At 37.5% G+C, this 22,852-nt stretch overlaps 4 protein-coding genes across 5 annotated transcripts; 1 reads left to right on the top strand and 3 right to left on the bottom strand.

The window, feature by feature from the left end:
* Positions 1-595: 595 nt before the first annotated feature.
* Positions 596-2,398, top strand: LOC116170642 (piggyBac transposable element-derived protein 2-like). Its single transcript, XM_031487146.1, has one exon. The coding sequence runs from the start codon at positions 596-598 to the stop codon at positions 2,396-2,398; it is 1,803 nt and encodes a 600-aa protein (XP_031343006.1).
* A 266-nt stretch (positions 2,399-2,664) lies between these two features.
* Positions 2,665-8,133, bottom strand: LOC116170559 (esterase FE4-like). Its single transcript, XM_031487036.1, has 10 exons — positions 4,803-8,133; positions 4,510-4,659; positions 4,305-4,458; positions 4,066-4,260; positions 3,823-4,019; positions 3,610-3,772; positions 3,405-3,562; positions 3,206-3,356; positions 3,028-3,160; positions 2,665-2,984 (listed from the first exon to the last, which is right to left on the bottom strand). The coding sequence occupies exons 1-10, from the start codon at positions 4,992-4,994 to the stop codon at positions 2,801-2,803; spliced, it is 1,677 nt and encodes a 558-aa protein (XP_031342896.1). The 5' UTR covers positions 4,995-8,133; the 3' UTR covers positions 2,665-2,800.
* A 757-nt stretch (positions 8,134-8,890) lies between these two features.
* LOC116170560 (esterase FE4-like) lies at positions 8,891-11,436 on the bottom strand. Of its 2 annotated transcripts, none has more exons than XM_031487037.1 (10): positions 11,164-11,436; positions 10,861-11,010; positions 10,656-10,809; positions 10,418-10,612; positions 10,174-10,370; positions 9,961-10,123; positions 9,756-9,913; positions 9,557-9,707; positions 9,379-9,511; positions 8,891-9,335 (listed from the first exon to the last, which is right to left on the bottom strand). In XM_031487037.1, exons 1-10 carry the CDS (start codon positions 11,353-11,355, stop codon positions 9,158-9,160), a joined length of 1,671 nt encoding a protein of 556 aa, XP_031342897.1. In that variant the 5' UTR covers positions 11,356-11,436; the 3' UTR covers positions 8,891-9,157. The 2 variants fall into 2 exon arrangements, 1 of the variants encoding a protein (XP_031342897.1); XR_004145307.1 differs by having other exon boundaries at positions 9,194-9,335; positions 9,557-9,697.
* A 5,192-nt stretch (positions 11,437-16,628) lies between these two features.
* On the bottom strand, positions 16,629-19,210 carry LOC116170561 (esterase E4-like). Its single transcript, XM_031487038.1, has 10 exons — positions 18,933-19,210; positions 18,745-18,888; positions 18,544-18,697; positions 17,951-18,145; positions 17,714-17,901; positions 17,498-17,663; positions 17,290-17,450; positions 17,098-17,245; positions 16,922-17,054; positions 16,629-16,872 (listed from the first exon to the last, which is right to left on the bottom strand). The coding sequence occupies exons 1-10, from the start codon at positions 19,125-19,127 to the stop codon at positions 16,701-16,703; spliced, it is 1,656 nt and encodes a 551-aa protein (XP_031342898.1). The 5' UTR covers positions 19,128-19,210; the 3' UTR covers positions 16,629-16,700.
* Positions 19,211-22,852: the final 3,642 nt, after the last annotated feature.

Genomic DNA, 22,852 nt, shown 5'->3' with positions numbered 1-22,852 from the left:
CTGTGGGGAAAATCAAAGTCTAATTTCCTATCTTATTCCTCCCTGCCTCTTTCACATTCCTCATTAATTTCTGCTCAATCTCCTCCAATCTTGTCTCCATCCACCTTTTCTCTTACTAAAGTTGGCAATCTACCTTAACCCATTTATGCCCATTGTACTCGCTTGAGTACACCTGTTTTTTAGCACTGAGGCGGAATCTATGGGTTAATAATGGAAAGTATAATTGCAGAATCCTGATCCTTGCAGTTTCTGCATAAATTCTGACAACAATTTTGCCGCTTTTTTCATTCTAGGTTACGATAATAGCCACTTACAGAGACACGTGCATCCGGTTTTGTGTGTTGAATCGTGACAATAACAGAATACTGTTCAAATTTATAGTTTATTGTTAAATTTTGAAATTTTTTTGTTTTGAATATTATAAACAATGGTGTAAAAACAAGATTCTGCGGTTAGGTAAGTGAAAGCTTTATTACATCCGATTTTATGTTGGGGTAAACATGGGTGTACTCGATTGAGTACAATGGGCAAATGCAGGATACATTTTCGGTTATTTTCTTCCTATAAAGTGTTCACTTTCAGGCATTCTTTTATGATGGAACAAGTAAATGCGATTTCCGCTTCATCTTTTTATGGAAAAAGGTTCGCAACACTAGCGTCTGCAGAAGATGCTATAGCAAATACAAAATTCCCAAACTCAGAAATTGATGTGGTAATTATTCCACCAGAACCCGATTACCAAACTGACGAAGAGGAGTTTGACGAAGACGATTTGGTTACAGCTAGTCTTCCCCAAGATGTTCCGGGAGAAATTGAAATAGCGATGGAGGATGATAGCGATGAAGAATATAACATGCCACTATCTCAGGTTTGTACTACACTATCAAAAAAACCAAAAATAAGTCAGCCCAAGTGGAGTAGCGAACCAGTGGATTTGAAAATGACATCCGCTAATGGCTACTCTATTCGTTTGGAAAAAGTACGAGAACAATTGTCTAGCTGTAATGTCATTCAAATTTTTGAAAAACTGTTTGATGAACAAGTTGTCAATCTCCTAGTAGAACAAACCAATAAATACGCCACTGCCAGCAATAATCACAGCTTTCAAGTTACTGGTGAAGAAATCAAGATTTTTGTAGGTGTGCTTCTTTTTAGTGGTTACCATAAGTTACCTCGTGCCCGTTTATATTGGTGTCTGGACGAAGATGTGAATGTGCCATTTGTTTCGAATTGTATCAGTAGAAATAGGTTTGAGGAGATAAAAAAATATATACACTTGGCAGATAACACACAGATTGACAGAAGTGATAAAATGTACAAAGTACGACCATTGATGAATTTACTAAATAATAAGTTCCAACAGTTCGGGATTTTTCACGAATGTTTGTCGATTGATGAAGCTATGGTGCGATATTTTGGACACCATTCTGCAAAGCAGTTCATCAAAGGTAAACCAGTACGCTTCGGCTATAAAGACTGGATGCTATGTAGCTCCAGTGGTTATTGTTATGCCTTTGACACCTACTGTGGTGCTAAGCCAACAAATAGTGAGGTTGAAATTCCGAGGTCTACACTTCCCCTGGGATCGCAGGTGGTAATTGATCTTTTAAAAGTTCTCAAAGAACCTACTGATCACATCGTGTTTTTTGATAATTATTTCACTAGTTACGACCTGCTCACTACTTTGAGAGGAAACGGTGTACGAGCTACCGGAACAGTGCGAGAGAACCGTACAAAAAAGTGTCCTATTCTTCCTTCCGCTCAGATGAAAAAAAAAGACCGCGGTAATTTCGATTATCGTTACGATAAAGAAAATTCTCTGCTTTTCGTGAGATGGCATGACAATAGCGTCGTTACAATGGCGACCAATTACGACGGCATTGAACCAATGTCACAAGTAAAAAGATGGTCGTCAAAGAAAAAGGAAAAGATATCAGTACCCCAACCGAAGCTTTTTCAGACATACAATGCATTCATGGGAGGGGTGGATCTTTTAGATCAGTCAGTCAACGGTTACCGTGTTGCGATACATGGCAAAAAGTGGTGGTGGGTTCTTTTCACCCACATGATAAACGTCACTGTTGTCAACGCATGGAGACTATACCAACTCGCTTTCCCACAAGACCCTATGGACTTGCTATTATTTCAACGAAATGTTACCCGTCATTACCTACGGTCTTATAACAAGTCAATTCAAAGAAGATCAACTTCAAGTCGACCATCCGGTTCATTACCTAGGAGTTTACTGGACGATCCAACAGGCCACTTTCCCAAAAAATTGTCGAATCAACTACGTTGTAGCGTATGTCACAGCAGAATTAGATGGGCTTGTGAGAAGTGTAATGTTACTCTTTGTATTGAGAGAGACTGTTTCAAGATATTTCACACGCGGAAATAATTCTTGTCATATCGACTGACTTTTTAAATACATATTTTTTTTGTTGATTTTTATTCTATATGTGCCCGATGTACTCATTTGAGTACACCATTTTTTTTCTTACGTTTTAGGGAAATAAGTTCAAAATAAAGCATAAATGACAAAAACAAACTGTTTGACAAGATTCAATCATAAATAATTATTTTAATCTTTCACAAGCTTGGTGGGCATTAATGGGTTAAGAGCGCAACCGCCAATGGAGGGGATTAATATTAGACAGAATAATATAGCTTCGATTCGTAACAGCATTTTAATACAAAAGCAGAAATAATTTTCAAATGCCAGATAAAACCGCATCGGCATCCAAAGAACATCCAAGCCCTATTAACATTTTGGCCCGACATTACAACTAAAATCGCAGGATTATGGATCGAACTTATCTACATCCACTGCCACTCTCAAGTTCCTCCACAAATATTTTCTATTTGAGAGTAGATTATTGCGCATACTTAAATTACGCGGCCCTTCAATGTGGTAATATTCTAAATTGTTGCTGACAACCCTTTGCCATAGCGGTATCTTTGATTCATTTGCTGGTGTTGGATTCCTAAAATGGAAATAAGGCCATGCCACATTCTCATTCGCCATACCCATATCGAACAAAGTTAAACCATAAACTAGTCATCGTTTCGGTCATTTCATCATCTAATGGCGTTGGCTTGTAACCCGGAAAAGCCACATTTCGAGATAGTAGGTACAATAATTCATCTGTATGGCTGGCTCCTAAAACAACGTCTTATGTTTTGAAGACAGTGAGAATGCACGTACCACACAAAAAGCTGGCATCATTATACAGAGATGCGTAACTTTCCGATCCCATGTAGTCAAAGTAGTAGAAGTATATCGGCTGCTTTCTGTAAGCCAAATGATTCTGGACCAAAAAGTCTGCTCCTGATAGAAACCACCCGTCTGTGTACAACTGAGAAAGATATCAGAAATGATGCAAACGAAGTACTAAACTACTGACATCAGTGATCTCGGGTCTAGTTTCGACTCCAATCGTTTGATTTCCAAAGTAGAATTTGCGCAAACTATCTGCCAAATCCAAGGATTCAAGATTGAAATCGTGAAAGGCGTTGGTCTCGAATGTCTCTTCCATTTGGTCTATTTTCTCGGGAGATAAAGCTGCAAAGTTAAATTTAGGTGTATTTTAAGGCTTGGCGTACATTAACCTGCGGAAACTATTATTCCTTCGTTTGGAACTATGCCTAGCATAATCGGTATATCTAGTATGTCATTGGACTGCATCAGTTTAAAGGGATTGCGGCAGAGAAACGCATCGGTACATTTTTGTTCTATCGTTGGCAGAAATGGAATCGCCGAAGAATCCCAAGTCTTAAAAATCGTGTCGAATAATTTTGTACAAGCCACAATACAACGGTTACCGAAAATGTTAGCTGTTGTTTGACAATATCGTACAAGTGTCTGCCTTGGAGGCACTTTAGCAAATCTTCACTCGTACCCGATGAACAGTTCAATTTCTCACCAAACCGCTGGGCATACCCTATCGATTCGTTACGTGGTATTACAGCTATTTGGGATATTACAACTCCGCTCTGGATGATAGCACTGGTTATAAGACCTGAAGACCATTAAATTTGATTTCAACTTTGATACTGTTGATGTACCTTTTGTCATAGGCGAAAGCGTCAGATAGTGAACACTACTTCCTCCAGCTGAATTTCCACTAATCGTAACTTTCTCAGGGTTTCCGCCGAACGTCGCTATGTTGTCTTTAACCCATCGCAAGGCTAACACTTGATCTTTTAGGCCGTTATTTGCGGGTATACTGTCATCTCCAGTAGATAGAAATCCTAGAGCTCCTAAAAACAAATTCATCTTCTCTTGTCAAAATCTCTGTACGTACCCAATCTGTAGTTCACAGTGACTAAAACAAGATCTTTATCCAAAAGCAACTCAGGTCCCAACCAATCATATCTAGCACTACCAACTGAAAAGGATCCCCCGTGTATGTAGAAGAGGACAGGGTAGCTTATGTTATTCCATTTATCTTTTGGTACCTACTCGTATCTACTCTGTGTTGTCGTTACTTCTTTAGAATATAATTTTACCTGTGGAGTATAAACGTTGAGAAAAAGACAATTTTCGCTTCCGGCAATTGGATTTGGATTTTCTTTATCGTAGTAGTTCAATTGGGGGCATACTGCGTGAGGTTGCGTAGCGTTTAAGGTACCATTCCACTGCTCCAATGTAACTGAAGGCTACAATTTAAGGTTACCATTAGCTGAGTGGAATGATTCAACTCAATTAACTAGACGTTAACACTGATTTGAGCTGTGCTCAAACATTGGAATGAACGAAAAAATTCTAGAGAAATACGAGGTTGGATGGTATTTGAACTTACCTTGAATCGAAGTTCTCCAACAGGTGGTTTGGCATAAGGTATTCCACTAAAGCCACTCACGGTTCTTCCTTTTCTGGTTGTAAAATATCTTCCTAAAATATCGCCTTGTTTTAAGGACACGAACGGGCCAGTTTCACAGTTACAAAAACTTGCAAAATACGCGATTACGAATAGTACGCCTATATTCGCCATTGTATGGACGTTACCGTAGGTATAGTTATTTGTACGTACGAAAATATGACACTTACAAGTGTGCTGTAGGAGAAGGTAATTAGTGCGTTTAAAATGATAATGGCAAAGTTATAAAGTTAGAAGTTCAATAACGACATTGATATCCCCTCTTTTTCGTAGCTACCACCCAACCCACGGTCCGTATACTAAACCATTGTTTTAAACAAGTACTAAACGGTTGCCTCATTCACTGCCGTTGCGGAGTGAGAGGGGAATCTCCCGCTTGTGACGTAGTGTTTTATGCTGGTAATGCCCGTTCTGGGATCTTTTAGATAATGGAGAACTTCTAATTCAATATTTGTTACACGTTGCGCACTTGCCAGCGCCGCAACTTCCTCATTATTATCAAAATTGAAAAATAGATCCTCAGGGTCGGGATCAGTAGCTACCGCTTGGTTAAGAATTTGTGTAGCTTCTTTATCCGAATCTTGAAGATCTTGCGCAGCCTTTATAATCAACTGTGTAATGGCCTCCAAATCTTTCGTAGCTGTTGCTTTTATAGCATTATACCAACGCAACTTAAATTTTGGTATGGTAAAAGTTGGAACAATAGCATCTTCAGATTTACTATCTAAGGTTAATAGAGATGAAAATCGGCGAGATAGTGCATTAATGCATTCATTTAGAATGGGTTCCGTTAATTTTAGATTTTGTGTTTTTAGTTGCAAAAGTTTGATGTGTAAAGAACAGACAGACGGCAATAAGTACCCATAAAAGGTATTTTTTTTGACCTTGAAGAATATCCAACGTGACTGCTATTGGTTGCAAAATTTTACAATATTCTAACAGTTCTACGTACTGCAAAGTGCAAGCTCACAAAAATTGGAAATAAAAAATGATGTGGGAGTGGGAACCATATAAGGAATTGAAGCCTTTTTAAAGAGGATTTCAAGCCTATTAAAAAGGAATTGAAGCTCTTTAAAGGGAATTGCATCCTTAAAATGGAGTTTTCAATGAAAAAGTAATTTCAATTCTTTTAAAAGGAATTTAAGCTCTTTGTCTGAAATCCAAAGCCCCAAGCTCACGCGAAAAGGCTTTAGACGTAAATTCCAAAGCCCTGTTTTTAGAAAAGGCTTGAAGCCTTGGAATTGCAAGCTCTTTTAGAGCTTGAGGGTTTTCCAAGCCTTTTGTACCAATTCCTTTGCACAGCTCTGCCTATAAATATGAATTAAACTTGGAACGTGCCGTGTGTGCCCGCAAATCTTGTGCTTCATTATCATGATCCAAATATTACTTGAGAAGCGCCTTTGCTGATTCTTTTAGATAAGTACACGACTCAAGAATACAAGTTAAAAAAATCTATGCTTGCAGTGAGTTTTTGGATAGCTGTAAATAATTTTCATTTCCTACACGTGGTTTTACATCCAATTAAAGAAATTTAGAGTGGCGTCACGTCTGAATCTCACTAACAATAAGAAAAAAACTTCAAGGTGCTTCATGGTAATGTTACACAATGCCAAGAAAAGTTTCTCAGTTTTCCAAGAACTAAATTCCTGTAAAATCATATTTTTTAGAACTACCTATCATTACCTAGTTGAAAACCAAAGCTATTCCAGATTTCTGGAAAAATGGCTGATGGTAAACGCTGATGTAGTATAGCCAGCTGTAAAAGTCAAGAAGAGAGAAACAGAAATTTACCTTTTTTTTTCTTTTCCAAAAAACACACAAAGAGATCTGAATGGATCAACAAATGCTACAGGAAAGACAAGTTCAATCCTGAATTCTCGCGTATTTGCAGTTTGTACTTTTTACCATTCCATTTCGAAAGAAACTTGAAAACAGCTCCTTAATCCTCCGTACAAAAAAAAAATTAAACCAGACGGTAAACTAAAACTATCTTATAATTTTATTTTATAGCGATCCGACGCAGCTGTTAAAATCCAATGTTACTCCATTGGAAATTAGGTGCATCTAGGGAATGAAGAGTTAGGACAAGGGAACGTAAGAATCACTTCTTCAGGATCCAGATGACTTAACCACTCCATGAACATCTGAATTTTCAACACCAGAGCTATGTGTTCAAGGAGTAAGGTGCAGTTGTACTTGGACAAACAAGAATGAACACCCGGGCTCATACAGAAACACATGAAAAAAAATTTCATCATAGTCCGTCGCCGTCCAGCCGTTTAGGGAGACTTCAGTTACACCCATACACACACGTACAGAGGAATTGTATATATTAAGAGAATTATGAATGTAATAGTAAATTATAAACCTTTCGATTCCAAAAGTAAAACTTGCTGGTTACATTGGTACCTAAACGTATAGTAAACGTCGATGAGCTTACGTATGCACTGGCCCCTGTGGAAATGTCAAATCAAACTACTCCTGATTGTTGCTTAAAATATCATTAATATCAATAATAAACACAAATATGCAATTTATATCAAATGAAATGTGGCCATAATGATACAAAAATGTTTTCAGAAGGAATTTTTAATTTTGTTTCCTTTTTTCAGCAGTTAAAGTAAATAGCGCGACGTCAAGAATCCGCGAACTCGCAATGTGAATGATTATATTTTTCAAGTAATTTTTACTAATCGATTTTCAAATGGTGTTTGTAAGATTTAAGTGTCCATTAAATTTACAAAATTAAAAATATTTGATACAGGGTTAAATAAAAGTATGGAACAAATCTTATATCTTCGTTAATGTGAATTTCACAGTAAAATAGAGGAAAATGAAATGGGAAATTTTTACAAAATACATATAATATGCTAAAGTAAATTTCTTGAGAAATGTGAATGCCCGAAACGAGATTCGCAACAGTAGGTACACTATACCTTAAGTGTCAATTTTTTATTCCCAGACCTCCTATCTCTTCGTTTAGGGTGAAAAGAGACAAAAACTCTTTATCACAAGGTTTAATATAGTAAAATGCTAAGTTGAAAGAAAAGACCATGTCTTAAAAATTCATTCTGAAAAACGTTTTTGTGTCCTTTCGCCACAATTCATTCGATGTACGAGATACAATTCTAGCAATAACAACAAAATTTCTAGCAGGATCAATTTTGCTCTGCGCGGATAATAAATGAGCGATTTTGTAGGGCCTGTTAAAACTAAATTAATACCAGATAAGGGATTATATACGCATAACTGGAGGAGCATATGACACCGAAAAAATTATAATGATATCGTTCCTATAAAAAGAAATATTTTGGCGTAAAGATAGAAAAACACGGATCAACTATCATAGTTTCATCTTTAAGACTTTATACCTTAAAATTAATTATTTCCAGTGTTATTGAAAATTAACGAACACCATAATTTGATTGTATGTACTATTATCAAGCTCTTATTGATATTTCGTGGCTCTACGTTGAACGGATCAGGAGTAAAAAAATAAACAGTGGAGCCGCGCACGGATTTTGCATAAGGCGTAATGTATATATCATATGCCTCTTAAGGTCACGTCACTTTTTCGAGCGCTCCGGCCTGTATTGTAGGCTTCGATATAGCACATGAGACTTCTGTGGTAGGAGGTGCTTACTGCGGGCTGAAGTACGTCACAATTGCCAGCGCGTTTTATTGGTTGCTTTGGTTTAGTATACGGACCGTGGGTACGACCAGCTTATCTCTGGGCTGTATTAAAATTGTAAGTGAAGCACATATTTAATTTAAAGTGTCTTTTTGGCCAACACAAATTCTTTAAAACCCTGGGAAACAAACTATTGTATTATGGAGGTGTTAGGTCAATCAATCTATCTTCTGGTTGTTATCATGGTACAATAAGACAAGATACCTATGCGCACGTGCACGTGCCGTCATTGGAATATCTGAGCTCTACCACTCAATAAAGTAATGGGGTTTCTGTAGTCCTACCAGTTAATAAAAGTGCATCCCCTTTCCGGATGTGATCAGATTTGTTCAATTTATGTCAACTGCGTCAAGTTTCTTACATTAAAATTACAAAGTATCAATTATTGCATGCTATCAATACAAATATTTAAAGTTACAATAAAAAAAATTAAAATTATATTCCCGTTTCCAAGTTTACCTTTAGGGCAGAATATGGCGTCGATTCGTAACAGCATTTTAATACAAAAGTAGAAATAATTTTCAAAAGAACATCCAAGCCATATTAACATTTTGGCCCGCCATTATACTTAACTTAAATTGCAGGATTATGGATCGAACTTATCTGCATCCAATCTCATGTTCCTCCACAAATATCTTCTACTTGAGAGTAGGTAACTGCGCATACTTAATATACGCGGTCCTTTAATGTGGTAATATTCTAAATTGTTGCTGACAACCCTTCGCCATAGCGGCATCTCTGATTCATTTCCTGGTGTGGGACTCCTAAAATGGAAATAAGGCCACGCTACGTTCTTATTCCCCATACCCATATCGAACAAAGTTAAACCATAAACTTGTCATCGTCGTGGTCATTTTTTCATCTAATGACGTTGGCTTGTAACCCGGAAAAGCCACATTTCGAGACAGTAGATACAATAATTCATCTGTATGGCTGGCTCCTAAAACAATGTCTTATATTTTGAAGATAGGGAGAATGCACGTACCACAAACAAAGCTGGTATCATTATACAGAGATGCGTAACTTTCCGATCCCATGTAGTGAAAGTAATAGAAGTATATCGGCTGCTTTCTGTAAGCCAAATGGTTCTGAACCAAGAAGTCTGCTCCTGATAGGAACCACCCGTCTGTGTACAACTGGGAAAAATATCAGAAATGCTGCCAACTAAGTAATAAACTACTGACATCAGTGATCTCTGGTCTAGTTTTGAGTCCAATCGTTTGATTTCCAAAGTAGAATTTGCGCAAACTATCTGCCAAATGCAAGGATTCAAGATTGAAGTCGTGAAAGGCGTTGGTGTCGAATGTCTCTTCCATTTGGTCTATTTTCTCGGGAGATAAAGCTGCAAAGTTCAACTTAGGTGTATTTTAAGGCTTGGCCTACATTAACCTGCGGAAACTATTATTCCTTCGTTTGGAACTATGCCTAGCATAATCGGTATATCTAGTACGTCATTGGACTGCATCAGTTTAAAGGGATTGCGGCAGAGAAACGCATCGGTACATTTTTGTTCTATCGTTGGCAGAAATGGAATCGCCGAAGAATCCCAAGTCTTAAAAATCTTGTCGAATAATTTTGTACAAGCCACAATACAAAAGTTACCGAAAATGTTAGCTGTTGTTTGACAATATCGTACAAGTGTCTGCCTTGGAGGCACTTTAGCAAATCTTCACTCGTACCCGATGAACAGTTCAATTTCTCACCAAACCGCTGGGCATACCTTATCGATTCGTTACGTGGTATTACAGCTATTTGGGATATTGCAACTCCACTCTGGATGATAGCACTGGTTATAAGACCTGAAGACCGTTAAATCTGATTTCAACTTTGATCCTGATGATACTACCTTTTGCCATAGGCGAAAGCGTCAGATAGTGAACACTACTTGCTCCAGCTGAATTTCCACAGATCGTAACTTTCTCAGGATCTCCGCCGAATCCCGCTATGTTGTCTTTAACCCATCGCAAGGCCAACACTTGATCTTTTAGGCCGTTATTTGCGGGTATACCGTCATCTCCAGTAGATAGAAATCCTAAAGCTCCTAAAAACAAATGCATCTTCTCTTGCCAAATCTCTGTACGTACCCAATCTGTAGTTGACAGTGACTAGAACAAGATCTTTATCCAAAAGCAACTCAGGTCCCAACCAATCATATCTAGCACTGCCAACTGAAAAGGATCCCCCGTGTATGTAGAAGAGGACAGGGTAGCTTATGTTATTCCATTTATCTTTTGGTACCTACTCGTATCTACGCGGTGTAATCGTTACTTCATTAGAATATAATTTTACCTGTGGAGTATAAACGTTGAGAAAAAGACAATTTTCGCTTCCGGCAATTGGATTTGGATTTTCTTTATCGTAGTAGTTAAACTGGGGACATACTGCGTGAGGTTGCGTAGCGTTTAAGGTACCACTCCACTGCTCCAATGGAACTGAAGACTACAATTTAAGGTTGTAATTAGCTGCGTGGAATTATTCAACTCAATTAACTTGACATATCATCCACTGATTGTTTTGAACTGTTCCCAACATTGGAATTAAGGAAATAATTCAAGAAAAATAAGAAATTGGATGGTATTAATTGAACTTAACCTTAAATCGAAGTTTTCCAATGGGTGGTTGGGCGTATGGTATTCCACTAAAGCCACTCACGGTTCTTCCTTTTCTGGTTGTAAAATATCTTCCTAAAATATCGCCTTGTTTCAGGGACACAAACGGGCCAGTCTCACAGTTACAAAAACTTGCAAAGTACGCGATTATGAACAGTGCGCCAATATTCGCCATTGTATGGAAATTACCGTAAAGTAATAGTACATACGAAAATATGACACTGACAAGACGTGTGCTGTATTTTGTATGAGAAGGTTTAAAACGATAATGATATGGTTATAAAGTTACAAAGTTCAATAACGACACTGATATCCCCTCTCCTGCAATCTAGGTACGACCAGCGTATCTCCAGACTGTATTGAAATTGTAGGCGCAGTACATATAAATTTAAAGTCTCTTTTTGCCAACCCAAATTCTTTAAAACTCTGATAACATACGATTGAATTAGGGGGGTATTAGGGTAATCAATCAATGTATATATTTTGGTTGTTATGTTAATGTGAGTGTGCTTTAAGAAAAAGTAATTGTGTATAGCAGATAAAAGATTTAATATTTTTTGGCGACCGTGATAGGACTGAGTTGAATTGTGATATCTAAAAATTCTATACAGTGTAAAAACTTTCACACCTATCCTAGATTGTCTAGTTTTCGAAGCTCGCAATAATTTGGTAATATGGATGAGGTGATTGAAACCAAGAAAAAGCACAGAAAAGTACTTCATTCATGTATAACATTCACATGTTACTGAAGAACAGAAGTGCGTTAAGCTCAAAATTGAAGACCTTGTCGCGATCAACTCGGAGATTTACATCTTGTTATCCTCCGAAGAGCCTTTAGTCACATAAATGAAGTAGTGTGACGCGTAAAGACCATAAAGACTTGATTATACACTTGTCTCTTACTACTATTAGCAAATATAACGAGATTTTAAGAATGGTGGCGTGGTTTTTGAGTTGAGGCATAAAGAACAGAAAGGGTAGTTTTTCAAGGATTTAACACTAGTAATTTTTTACTGTATCACTTAATATAATCACAGTAGCGTAATTTTCTCACTTCTTCCGGTTGTCCAAGCTGTAAAATCTTCCAAGTCGATCTAGAGAATGTCGAATTGTTATTTTTAGAGGCTGATGCTCATTTGACGTCCCCAAAGTGTCTTTGTAATAAATGGAACCATGCTGCTTTTCATTTTGTATTTATTGTGTCACTTGTATCTGTTTATTAATTTCATTATGCTATTGGGCATTGTACAATTTGAGATTGAGATTTGTGTATTGCTCTTTTTGCATGTCAGTTTCTTTTCTTTTGCTAGTTCTTTCCTCCTGGTTTTCAGTGTTGGTTTGCATTGTAGTTGTAGAACCAAAAACACGTACGTAATAAAATTCATTATTTCCTATTCTCTTCTGACGCATAAAACTGGTAGTTTTATGTAATTCTTGATATTAATATTTGTAACCACTGGAAATATGGCTTTTATTAGCTTAAAGAAGTCAACTAGACAATTAAATTAACTTTGACAATAACGATAAACGACTATCAAATGATAACTAGATAAAATATCAAGCACTTGACCAAGCTATTGCACTTGAAACAGCTGAAAAGGACGCGCTAATAATAAGTAACAATTCACCACAAATTAATGCTATATACGAACAAAAACAAGATACAGCATCAAACATAGCAGCGGCTACACAACACCGACCATCACAAACAATACTTGAACCATCCTCACGATCAGTAAGATGTTGTTTCTTTTGTGGTGGTAACGTACATCAAAGGTTTAAGTGCCCAGCTTTCCGTGCTATATGTAACCTGTGTTCTAAAAGAGGTCATTTTTCAAATGTATGTAAATCACGAAACGCTACCAACAACTCGGCTTCGTTCAAAAACACAGTCAACAGTCTTATCGATGACGGTTCATCTCACTGTAGTACAATATCTGCCGCTTCACCGTCAAGCTTGAAAGGTGCAACTATTCTAATCACGGTGAATGGTTATAAAGCTGATGCTCTTGTTGACACTGGCAGTTCTGTCAGTTTTATAAACAGAAAAATCGCGCGCCTAATGAAGTTACGTCAAAAACCATGTACACAGTCTGTTAACTTAGCCTCGCTGAATCAAGTATCGGTTGTCGAAGGTATTTGCTTTGCCAATATCACCATGAATAAACACAACTACAGGCAAATACCACTTCTTATCGTCGATAATCTCTGCGCGGACGTGATCGTTGGACACGACCTACTAAAAGAACATTCTAAAATTGAATTTGAATTGGGAGGTCCCCATGAACCATTACGCATCTGCAACGTAATGCAGTCCTCGGTGCCACCAGCATCTATTTTTACTAATTTGTCACCTAACATCAGACCTATCGCCGTAAGGAGTCGTCGATACAGTATACAAGACGAAGAATTTATCAAGCAAGAAATATCAAAATTACTGGAAGACGGTGTAATAGAACCAAGCATTTCTCCCTGGAGAGCACAAGTCCTAGTAGCGGGAGGTGGCGCTCATCGAAAACGTCTAGTAATAGACTACTCTATGACTATTAACAAGTTTACAGAATTGGATGCATTCCCATTACCAAACATGGAAACGGTCGTCTTAAAAGTATCGAAATACAAAATCTTCAGTCAGATCGACTTAAAAAGCGCATATCATCAAATGACCATTTTAGATAAAGAGAAAGTCTACACTGCTTTTGAAGCCTGCGGACAACTTTACCAGTTTACAAGAATTCCATTCGGTGTTACCAATGGTGTAGCAGCGTTTCAAAGGACTCTAGACTTCATCATAACCAGAGAGAAACTAGAAGGTACATTTGTATACTTAGATGACGTGACAGTATGTGGTAAAGATGAGTTAGAACATGAACGTAATCTAAAAAAGTTTATGGATGCGGCGAGAAAATATAACTTAACACTAAATGAAAGAAAATGTGTTTTTAAGAAAACAAAAATCGATCTACTTGGCTATACTGTCGAAAATAACACAATCAAACCAGACGCTGAGAGATTGAAACCCCTTTTAGAACTTCCCGCTCCCATTAAAAACTCAGAACTCAAACGCGCTTTGGGAATGTTCGCCCACTATGCGAAATGGGTTGAAAGATTTTCGGAGAAGATAAAACCTTTAACTTGTGTTTCAAGTTTTCCTTTAACGCCTGATGCTCTAAAATGCTTCCAAGAGATTAAATCAGACATAAAGAAAGCTGCTCTTATAGCAATAGATGATGATGAAACTTTCACTGTTGAAACTGACGCCTCGGATTTTGCTATAGCCGCTACGCTTACGCAAAAGGGTCGTCCAGTCGCTTTCTTCTCTCGAACGCTTTCTAATCCAGAATGTCGACATTCATCAATAGAGAAGGAAGCTTGTGCAATTGTTGAAAGTCTTAAAAAATGGAGACATTTTCTGATTGGAAAACACTTTCTTTTAATTACGGATCAAAAATCAGTAACGTACATGTTGAATCAAAATCACAATAGCAAGATTAAAAATGAGAAGATAATGCGCTGGAGGCTAGAGCTATCCTGCTACAAATATGACATTATATATAGACCAGGTTCGGAAAACACAACAGCAGACGCTCTGTCACGAGTTTGTGCGTACATGAACACCGACAAATTAAAACAGCTTCATAATGCGCTTTGCCATCCTGGAGTAAGTAGAATGTTCCATTGGATACGCTCTAAAAACCTACCGTATATAGCAAATGATGTAAAAGAGATGATTGCATTGTGTCCAACGTGCGCTGAAATTAAGCCAAGATTTTTGAAAGCAAAAGGTCAACTAATTAAGGCTACGTCTCCATTCGAACGCCTTAATATTGATTTTAAAGGTCCTCTCCCTTCTAATTCTTCAAACAAATATATTTTAACGATTATCGATGAATATAGCAAATTTCCCTTCGCTTACCCATGCAAAGATATGACCTCATCCACAGTCATTAAATGCCTGAAAGACCTGTTTCTCACTTTTGGCCAGCCTCTTTACATACACAGCGACAGATAACCTCATTCATGTCTGAAGAATTTAAAAATTTCCTAAAAAACTCAAACATTGCATCCTCAAGAACGACGCCATACAATCCACAGGGTAATGGTCAAGTGGAACGTTTGAACGGAACACTTTGGCGTACTATTCAGCTCAGTCTACGTTCAAAGAGTTTGTCAATTGGAAACTGGGAGGAAGTCCTTAAAGATGCCCTTCATTGTATCCGATCACTTCTTTGTACATCGATTAATGCTACGCCACATGAAAAACTATTCACGTACCCTCGAAGATCACCAAACGGGGATTCGCTACCATCATGGCTTTCAACGCCTGGACCTGTTCTAGTAAAAAAGAATGTCCGTCACTCAAAGACTGATCCCGTAGTAGAAGAAGCTGAACTTATCGAGAGTAATCCTTACTACTCTTTAATTAGAAGAGCTAATGGAGAAATGTCAACCGTGACAAATCGTCATTTAGCGCCCTTCCCAAACAACGTTGACGAGGGTGAAGATGACGTTAGTCTTGAAACTTCAGAGACTGAGGCCTCACAAGAATTACAAACTTCTGATGGATCTTCGACGGAACAAGAGGTTAGAAGGTCTACTCGAATTAGAAGGCCACCCTCGCGGTTTCAAAACTTTGTTGTAGAAAGTGGAATTGAAAATTCTACAGGGGCAGAAAATTCTGCAGAAGAAGAAAATTCTACAGGGGAAGAATGATATGATATTTTATCTAGTTATCATTTGATAGTCATTTATCGTTATTGTCAAAGTTAATTTAATTGTCTAGTTGATTTCTTTAAGCTAATAAAATTGATATAATATTTGTAACCACTGGAAATATGGCTTTTATTAGCTTAAAGAAATCAACTAGACAATTAAATTAACTTTGACAATAACGATAAATGACTATCAAATGATAACTAGATAAAATATCATATCAATTCTCTTACAAATGGGGTTTCTCGTACTAACACACAAAAGAAACGACCTCAACATAGGATTACTGTTGGTGCCACCCGGTCTGAGCCAACTGTGAAGTGTTACCTCCATTTACAAGTGGTTTGAAGGGTCTGTAGACTTTATGGAGTATTCAGTGGTGTTATTCTCTATTGGTGATTGGGAGATCCACCATTTTTTAACTGAATAAATGGGGTCAGTAGAAATTATAGCAAAATCTACCGATTCAGTTAGCCAAACAAAAAAAATAGTGAACCTGACCTACAACTTTTACTTTAGATATTTTTGTCTAAAATTAATAGTTTTGACACAGATTGAAAAATATCACTTTACACCCCTTTCAACCCCCGGGATTTCGCCCGCGGAAAAATTCAGCTTTTTCAATTATTTTTCACCGATTTCGAATCAGTTTGCCTACATAAAAAACCCGGTTTGCACCCGCAACTAATTTTGGCAAACAAAAAGGTAAATTGTTAGCCTGAAAAGAAGGCACCAAAGGGTTACTATAAATTATATTAACGAAAATAGTTTTGAAAAACGCTGACCCACAAAATTACAATTTCGCACTTAAGAAAAACCTAGTTGATACATGTTTCGCCACATGGCAGTTCTATCAAAAAACATTCGGTCTTTCATTTGAAGCTGATCGTGTCCTAAAATTTCCAGATATTCACAATTCTGGGAGCTAACCCCATTCCATCTTATCGAAAGGGTTCGATCTCCGTACGGCGTTGGATGGCTAAAAAATAATGAATCCCACCAATTTGGGGGTGGAGATGCCGGCTTACTCAGTTTTTGCGAAATTAACCCAGAACGTCGACAAAAGTTCGCTAACTTTCCTGTCACTTTCGGATGGGACGTAGTTTGGGAATAAGTTCTTGCGTGGCAGCAGATAAAAGAGCTCGTCCGTATGTGTTACACCTAAAATACAAATAAAGCCGCGCCCGAATTCAAATTAAGCTACCGAAGTCGTAATTAGGTACAAAGAGATTCCCATAACTTTCAGATCCGCGATAGCCGAACAGGTACTGAAATGTGGGATTATCGAGTCGGGGTTGGTATAGGCGTATCATCTCTTCGTTGACTCTATAGAAAAACCCATCGCTCAACATCTAAAAGTAATTCTTAAGAGAGCCATGGGTTAAAACCTGCTCACTTTTGAAAGCTGGAAACGGTTGGTTTGGTCGATGGTCTTGTTGTTGAAATAAAAAGAGCGCAACCAGGTGTCAAAGGGATGTCGTATGTTAAACAAATGGACAACAAAATGGTTAAAATGTTGGTTTAGCAAATTTAGTTTGGAAGAGTGATACATTATATCTGCAATCAATTCCTTCATTTTTAAATATGGAATGGCGGGTGATTACCTGCAGCTTGATATCCAGCTTCGTCCGTCACCACACCTGTCATAATAGGAATGCTTCTAACAGCTCGACTGCGTATTAGATAATCGGGTGAATCAGTTAGGAAAGCCCCATGCCTAGTTATTTCAACTATCGGTCGGAAGGGTATCGCTGTAAGGTTTTCAAATTTCTACAAATGTGCCACTCAAAATCCTGCCTTCTCATAGTTACCAATCTCACCGAATTACAATTTATTATTGTGTAAGCGTGAACAGTCCTTATACACTTTAGAAAGTTCTTACTCGAACTATGCGGACAATTCACACAATCGGCCAAGATATTTGCGTAGAAAATTGGGTGGTATGTTGAGCTCAGTATTGGCAAGAACAGTCCGTTCCCACTTTGAATTATTGCCGAATTAAGAAAATCTAGAATTTGATAAGTAAGGATCCGTAGTAGGTGGTGATGGGTACATACGCTTCGATAAAGGCGACATGGTGTGCAAATGAGTGGCAACACCTCCGGCTGAGTTTCCAAATAACGTTAATTTATTGGGATCTCCTCCGAAGTTGTGAATATTTCTAAAAACCCATCTGATAGCGAGAGCTTGATCTTTTAGACCGTTGTTCCCCGAAATTACCGGATCCTGAAAGCTCAAAAATCCAAGAGCGCCTGTAAATAAACAAAGTTGGTCAATTTGCTGCTATAACAGGCGGTGAATATTAGGAAATTATCCTTTTGCTTGTCTTCTGAAATTGGCGAACTAATCCACAAACCTCAAGTACAGTTTGTGGCATTTTGTACAGGTAATTATGTAATCATCACTATCCAGTTTACGCCCATTAAGCTTAGAGCGGGTCACGCTTTATTTTACTGTCCACGAAAACTTAAATCATGGCCATGAAAATAAAGCGTGATGCTATCTCCTGCTCATGAATTTGGAAAAAGAAATCGTGTCTTGGTATCCAATTTACTAGAGGCATAACTTTAGTTATGTCACGCACAAAAAGATAGTGTGGTAGAACATTCCATAATTATCTAAATTTTTGCGTTTAACCCAAAGGACGTACCTAATCTGTAGTTCACTGTCACAAGCACCACATCTTTGTCCAATAAGATTTCTGGACCGATCCAATCTTCTCGAGCGCTTCCTATTGAAAACGAACCTCCATGCAGAAAAACAAGGACCGGATAGACTTCGGTGTTAAATGGGCTCTCGCGTGTCTAAACATTAATATTAAAACTTGGTTTTGTGTCTTGCATTAAAAGACCTTTGGGGTGTATACGTTGAGAAAAAGGCAATCTTCGTCTCCAATAGGAACGATACCCTTTGCCAATAATTCCGCTTGTGGACATACGTTGTGAGAACCGGTCGCTTGGTATACATCGCGCCAAGGGTCCACCGAAACGGGTGGCTGCGGGATGCTACCTTTAACAAAATCCAATAGATGTGGGTTACCTTAAAACGCAAATCGCCGATTGGTGGTTTCGCATATGGGATCCCAGTGAAACTGCTGAACGTTCTGTTATTCCACGTCCTTCGAATACCGCCTTGAACGTAGCCAAACTCTGTAGAAACAATTAAACCGCCATGGGCCGAATGGTAAACCCAGAAGAGGGTAGAAAATGCAGCCAGTGCCACCAGCTGAATCATTTTGTCAACTTGTGAGGAACGTGTTTTAGAGAATGACGTTTGTAATTCTCTGCGACTTTCTTGGATAGTCTGATTTTATTAACTGCGTTCAGTCGCTTACGTTCGGAAAACCCGAGCGTCCGTCGTACTTAACGCACTGAAACCATTTTTCTGAAAACAATATCAACATCTTTTACGATAAAAAAATGCGAGAGCGGAACTATTAGTAGTAGGGATCGTTTCGATCAGTATTGCAACCAATCTTGGAACTTGTCACCTGTCCAAGGTATGCAAACACTCTTGCAGTGTTGATATTGCTTCATTAGTTATCAGGCTTATTATACAACACAAACTCTCTGTAATAGGCAGTTATCGGTTAGTAAGGCGACTTTCGAATTGACATTATCTTTATCTGTGTCTTTAATTTTTTATATGGCACACGATAATAATTACCTTCAGAAGCAGTTGAGTTAAACCATACCTCAAATGGAACCTTCACAAACTATTTGTTAGAAAATCTGTAGAGAGTGTTCCAATAGTTAATTTTCGTTTGTCTATACTCGATTATTGTGGAATATAGTACTTATCCCTTTAACGTTCCAACCCTTTATTTTGGTTTAAACTTTAATATCAGGAGAATGTAATGCGCGAAGGACTGCATCTGCTTTATTTTCGTCGAATTTTGGCACGAAGACCTTCCGACGGGAATGCACTGTCAAAAGGTAGCTCATTTGTAAGGTTTCGTTCTTTTCATTTAACATTTACGAAATTTAAGATATTTATTTAATAATCGTTACGCCATCTGTATATTTTTCTCTGTAAACTCGTTAGTTAGATCATTTCATCTATGTCGTTAGATAGTTTCTTATTCTACCGCTAGAGGTCATGCAAATTCCTATTTTAAATTTGTTCCTTTCTCTTATTGTAACTGTACCTGTACAAGTTTCATTGTTGCTTCGTTGATTGTTGTTCGTGACTTGGTTCGTCGTGGAATACTTGTTGAGTTTATTTCTTTAGTATATTCTTCACTTCATAGAATACGCTTATGTATTTGCAAAGGTTTGAGGCCCCATTTTAGGCTAAGTAATGAGATTTGCACAATAAGGTATTTTCTTCTTTCTTTTGTTTTCTGCTTGTTCTACTTTATTTTCTACATTGAGCATCATGATATTACGAACGACATGGACGTCCTTGATAAATACGCAGAACTTGATTGCCACACCTTTGCAAAATTACTGGTACTTAGTTTACTTTTGTTGTATAGAAATTTAGTTATTTTGGCTGATAACGTTAACGATTATTGTTGTGAATTGCCTTTTATACCGACGTGACAACTCGTGTCGATCAAAATTTTGCTTTTGTTTCCTAACGTGCGAGTACTATTGTTTGTCGTTAATTAGTTACGATTCCTAGTATTCGAGTTGCTCGACGTTTCAAACATTAATTTTATTCTCGCATTTTATTAGTCTAGCTATTCATTCATACTTTCTCTCTCTCCTTATTTCTGTGTTCTATGTGATCGCAGATTATTGGCAGAAAGTACCCTTCTGAATTCGGACGGCTGCGGGCAGGGTCTAAAACCAATATTTTAATTTAGTCGAAACTACGTTCGTACATAGCTTCGTCAGTAAGTTGTTGTAAAAGCCTATTTCAACATTTATTTATATTTTTTACTACGAGTTGCCTTATACTAGAACCTTGGGTTTATCACAAGGGGCGCGTATGAGGTCTAGGTGCAGGAGTCTCTTTATTATAAGAGGGGCCGCCAATTGGACCTTAGGCATTTATGTCGATAGCGAATCGAGTCTTATCTTTGATTTCTATTTCAGGGATCTCGTAGCTCTAAGACTTCAACTAAAAGATGGCAGAGGACGGATCAGGCACTTGGTGGTCTGCTCAACATATCTGATAGAGTAATGAAGAAGTAATGGTGAGCTCCGTATTGTGGTTGGGTGTGACGCAAACGCACATCATGTTGCGGGGGCCAGCAGGGACACGGACTATAGAGGCGACCTGCTGAAGTGCTAGCAAAAAACTGATTTGGTAACAGCGCAACATCGTCACAGGCGGAGACAGGAGGCTATCATTCTGATGTTTGGCTGCTTTTCAATAGCTATTGGCGGGGGTCATAACAGCGTCATATGAGGATAGCTGTAAATGGACCTTTCGAGGGAGAAGAGAAATATTCGGACTGTGAAGATCTCAAGATCACTCGGCGCAATGACCAAATTTGCAGGTCTAAACTAGGATCTTGGAGACTCGGTGCAAAAATTTGGCTAATTGGATATACTGCAGAATTTTTGATAAAATGAGAAATACAACTGTCAATTAACTAATTGGTATATCATTAGAAGAGAAAAAAAATCTTCTTTCGATTGGTGATTATAAACCGTCTAAGTTAACATGGAGACCAACAATCTGCAAAAAATCTTTTTCCCATGTTAATTTCCTATGTTCGATTTTAGAATATTCACCCGGTATAAAAATAGTATCCTTCCAAACGTTTTACTTATTGGACAAATGGACACCTGTATTTTCGTATTCACTGATGCGCTTGTTGGAAATTTTGATAACTTTTTGATCCAATTTTGTAAGTATAAATTAAATAAAGAAGGTTCTTTGCTTTTGGCCTTGCGTGGTGTTGAAGTGAAGGTTTGTAGGGCGAGTAGGCTCAAAAAACCAGACTTCGTTTAGTTTTTTTAATTGGTAATCCAATATGCGTCCGAAATATTTGGATTACCAATTAAAAAAACTAAACGAAGTCTGGTTTTTTGAGCCTACTCACCCTACAAACCTTCACTTCAGTATAAATTAAATATGGTTCTTTATACTCGTACATCATCGATTATTATTTTTGATAATATATTTGCTCAAGGCTAAGAATTGCCAAAGAATTTGCATATTCATTCAATTATGTAATCAGTCCATTTTTATTCCACTGTATGTATTTATAGTTTTAAATAGGACATTATTATTATTGTATCATTGTATTCAGGTAACACTAAAATGAAATGTATTAAAATAAAGCAACGACAGTTAGTAAGTCTTCAAACTTTCCTGGATTTAAATTGTATTTTTCATAAAAATTTAAATTTTAATATAAATAATAATTGTAACAGATGTTGATTGCGATGAGTTGAGTTGAGTTAAGTTGGTCGATGTGGAAACCGTATGTTAATGGTTAAAAAATTTTCGTAATAGTGGCTTTTATGGAGGTGGATAACTTTAACAGGCACTTGAAACCCTTATAGAAAGGCTTCCAAATGCGATAAACGCTCGAAACTACCTTGAAAACATGACTAAACTCGAACTCGAACTCGAATTATAGCCCTTTAAATTAACAGTTACATACATATGGCCTTTGACCTTTATTAATGGGACACCCTGTACAATTACTTTAAGATTAATCCAAGCGTGACGTTTTTCCGGCGAAGTTCACATAAGATTTGCGTAAGGTTTTTTAGATCATAAAGTGTAAAATTCTGACCTACTCTTCCTTGTCAGTTAAAAAATTTTAGTCTGAACAATTATTTGATCGGTCATGAATTAATTTGGGATTCGTTAACATTTTGTGATTTCATTTTGATTTAATTGTTGGCACAAATAATTAAATAAAACAGCTTTAGATTCAAATTTGCCTTTTCTTTCAACAGAGAATTCGCACTTGATTTTTATATTCGATTCTCCATAAGGAGAGCAAAACCTTAAACTTGTATGTTGGGGCAATTTATTCGTATTGATGCCTT

This window comes from Photinus pyralis, unplaced genomic scaffold (assembly GCF_008802855.1).
Source record: "Photinus pyralis isolate 1611_PpyrPB1 unplaced genomic scaffold, Ppyr1.3 Ppyr1.4_LG5, whole genome shotgun sequence".
Taxonomy (NCBI): domain Eukaryota; kingdom Metazoa; phylum Arthropoda; class Insecta; order Coleoptera; family Lampyridae; genus Photinus; species Photinus pyralis.
Note: the sequence above shows the minus strand (reverse complement) of the source record. Positions and strands in the feature narration are given on the sequence as shown.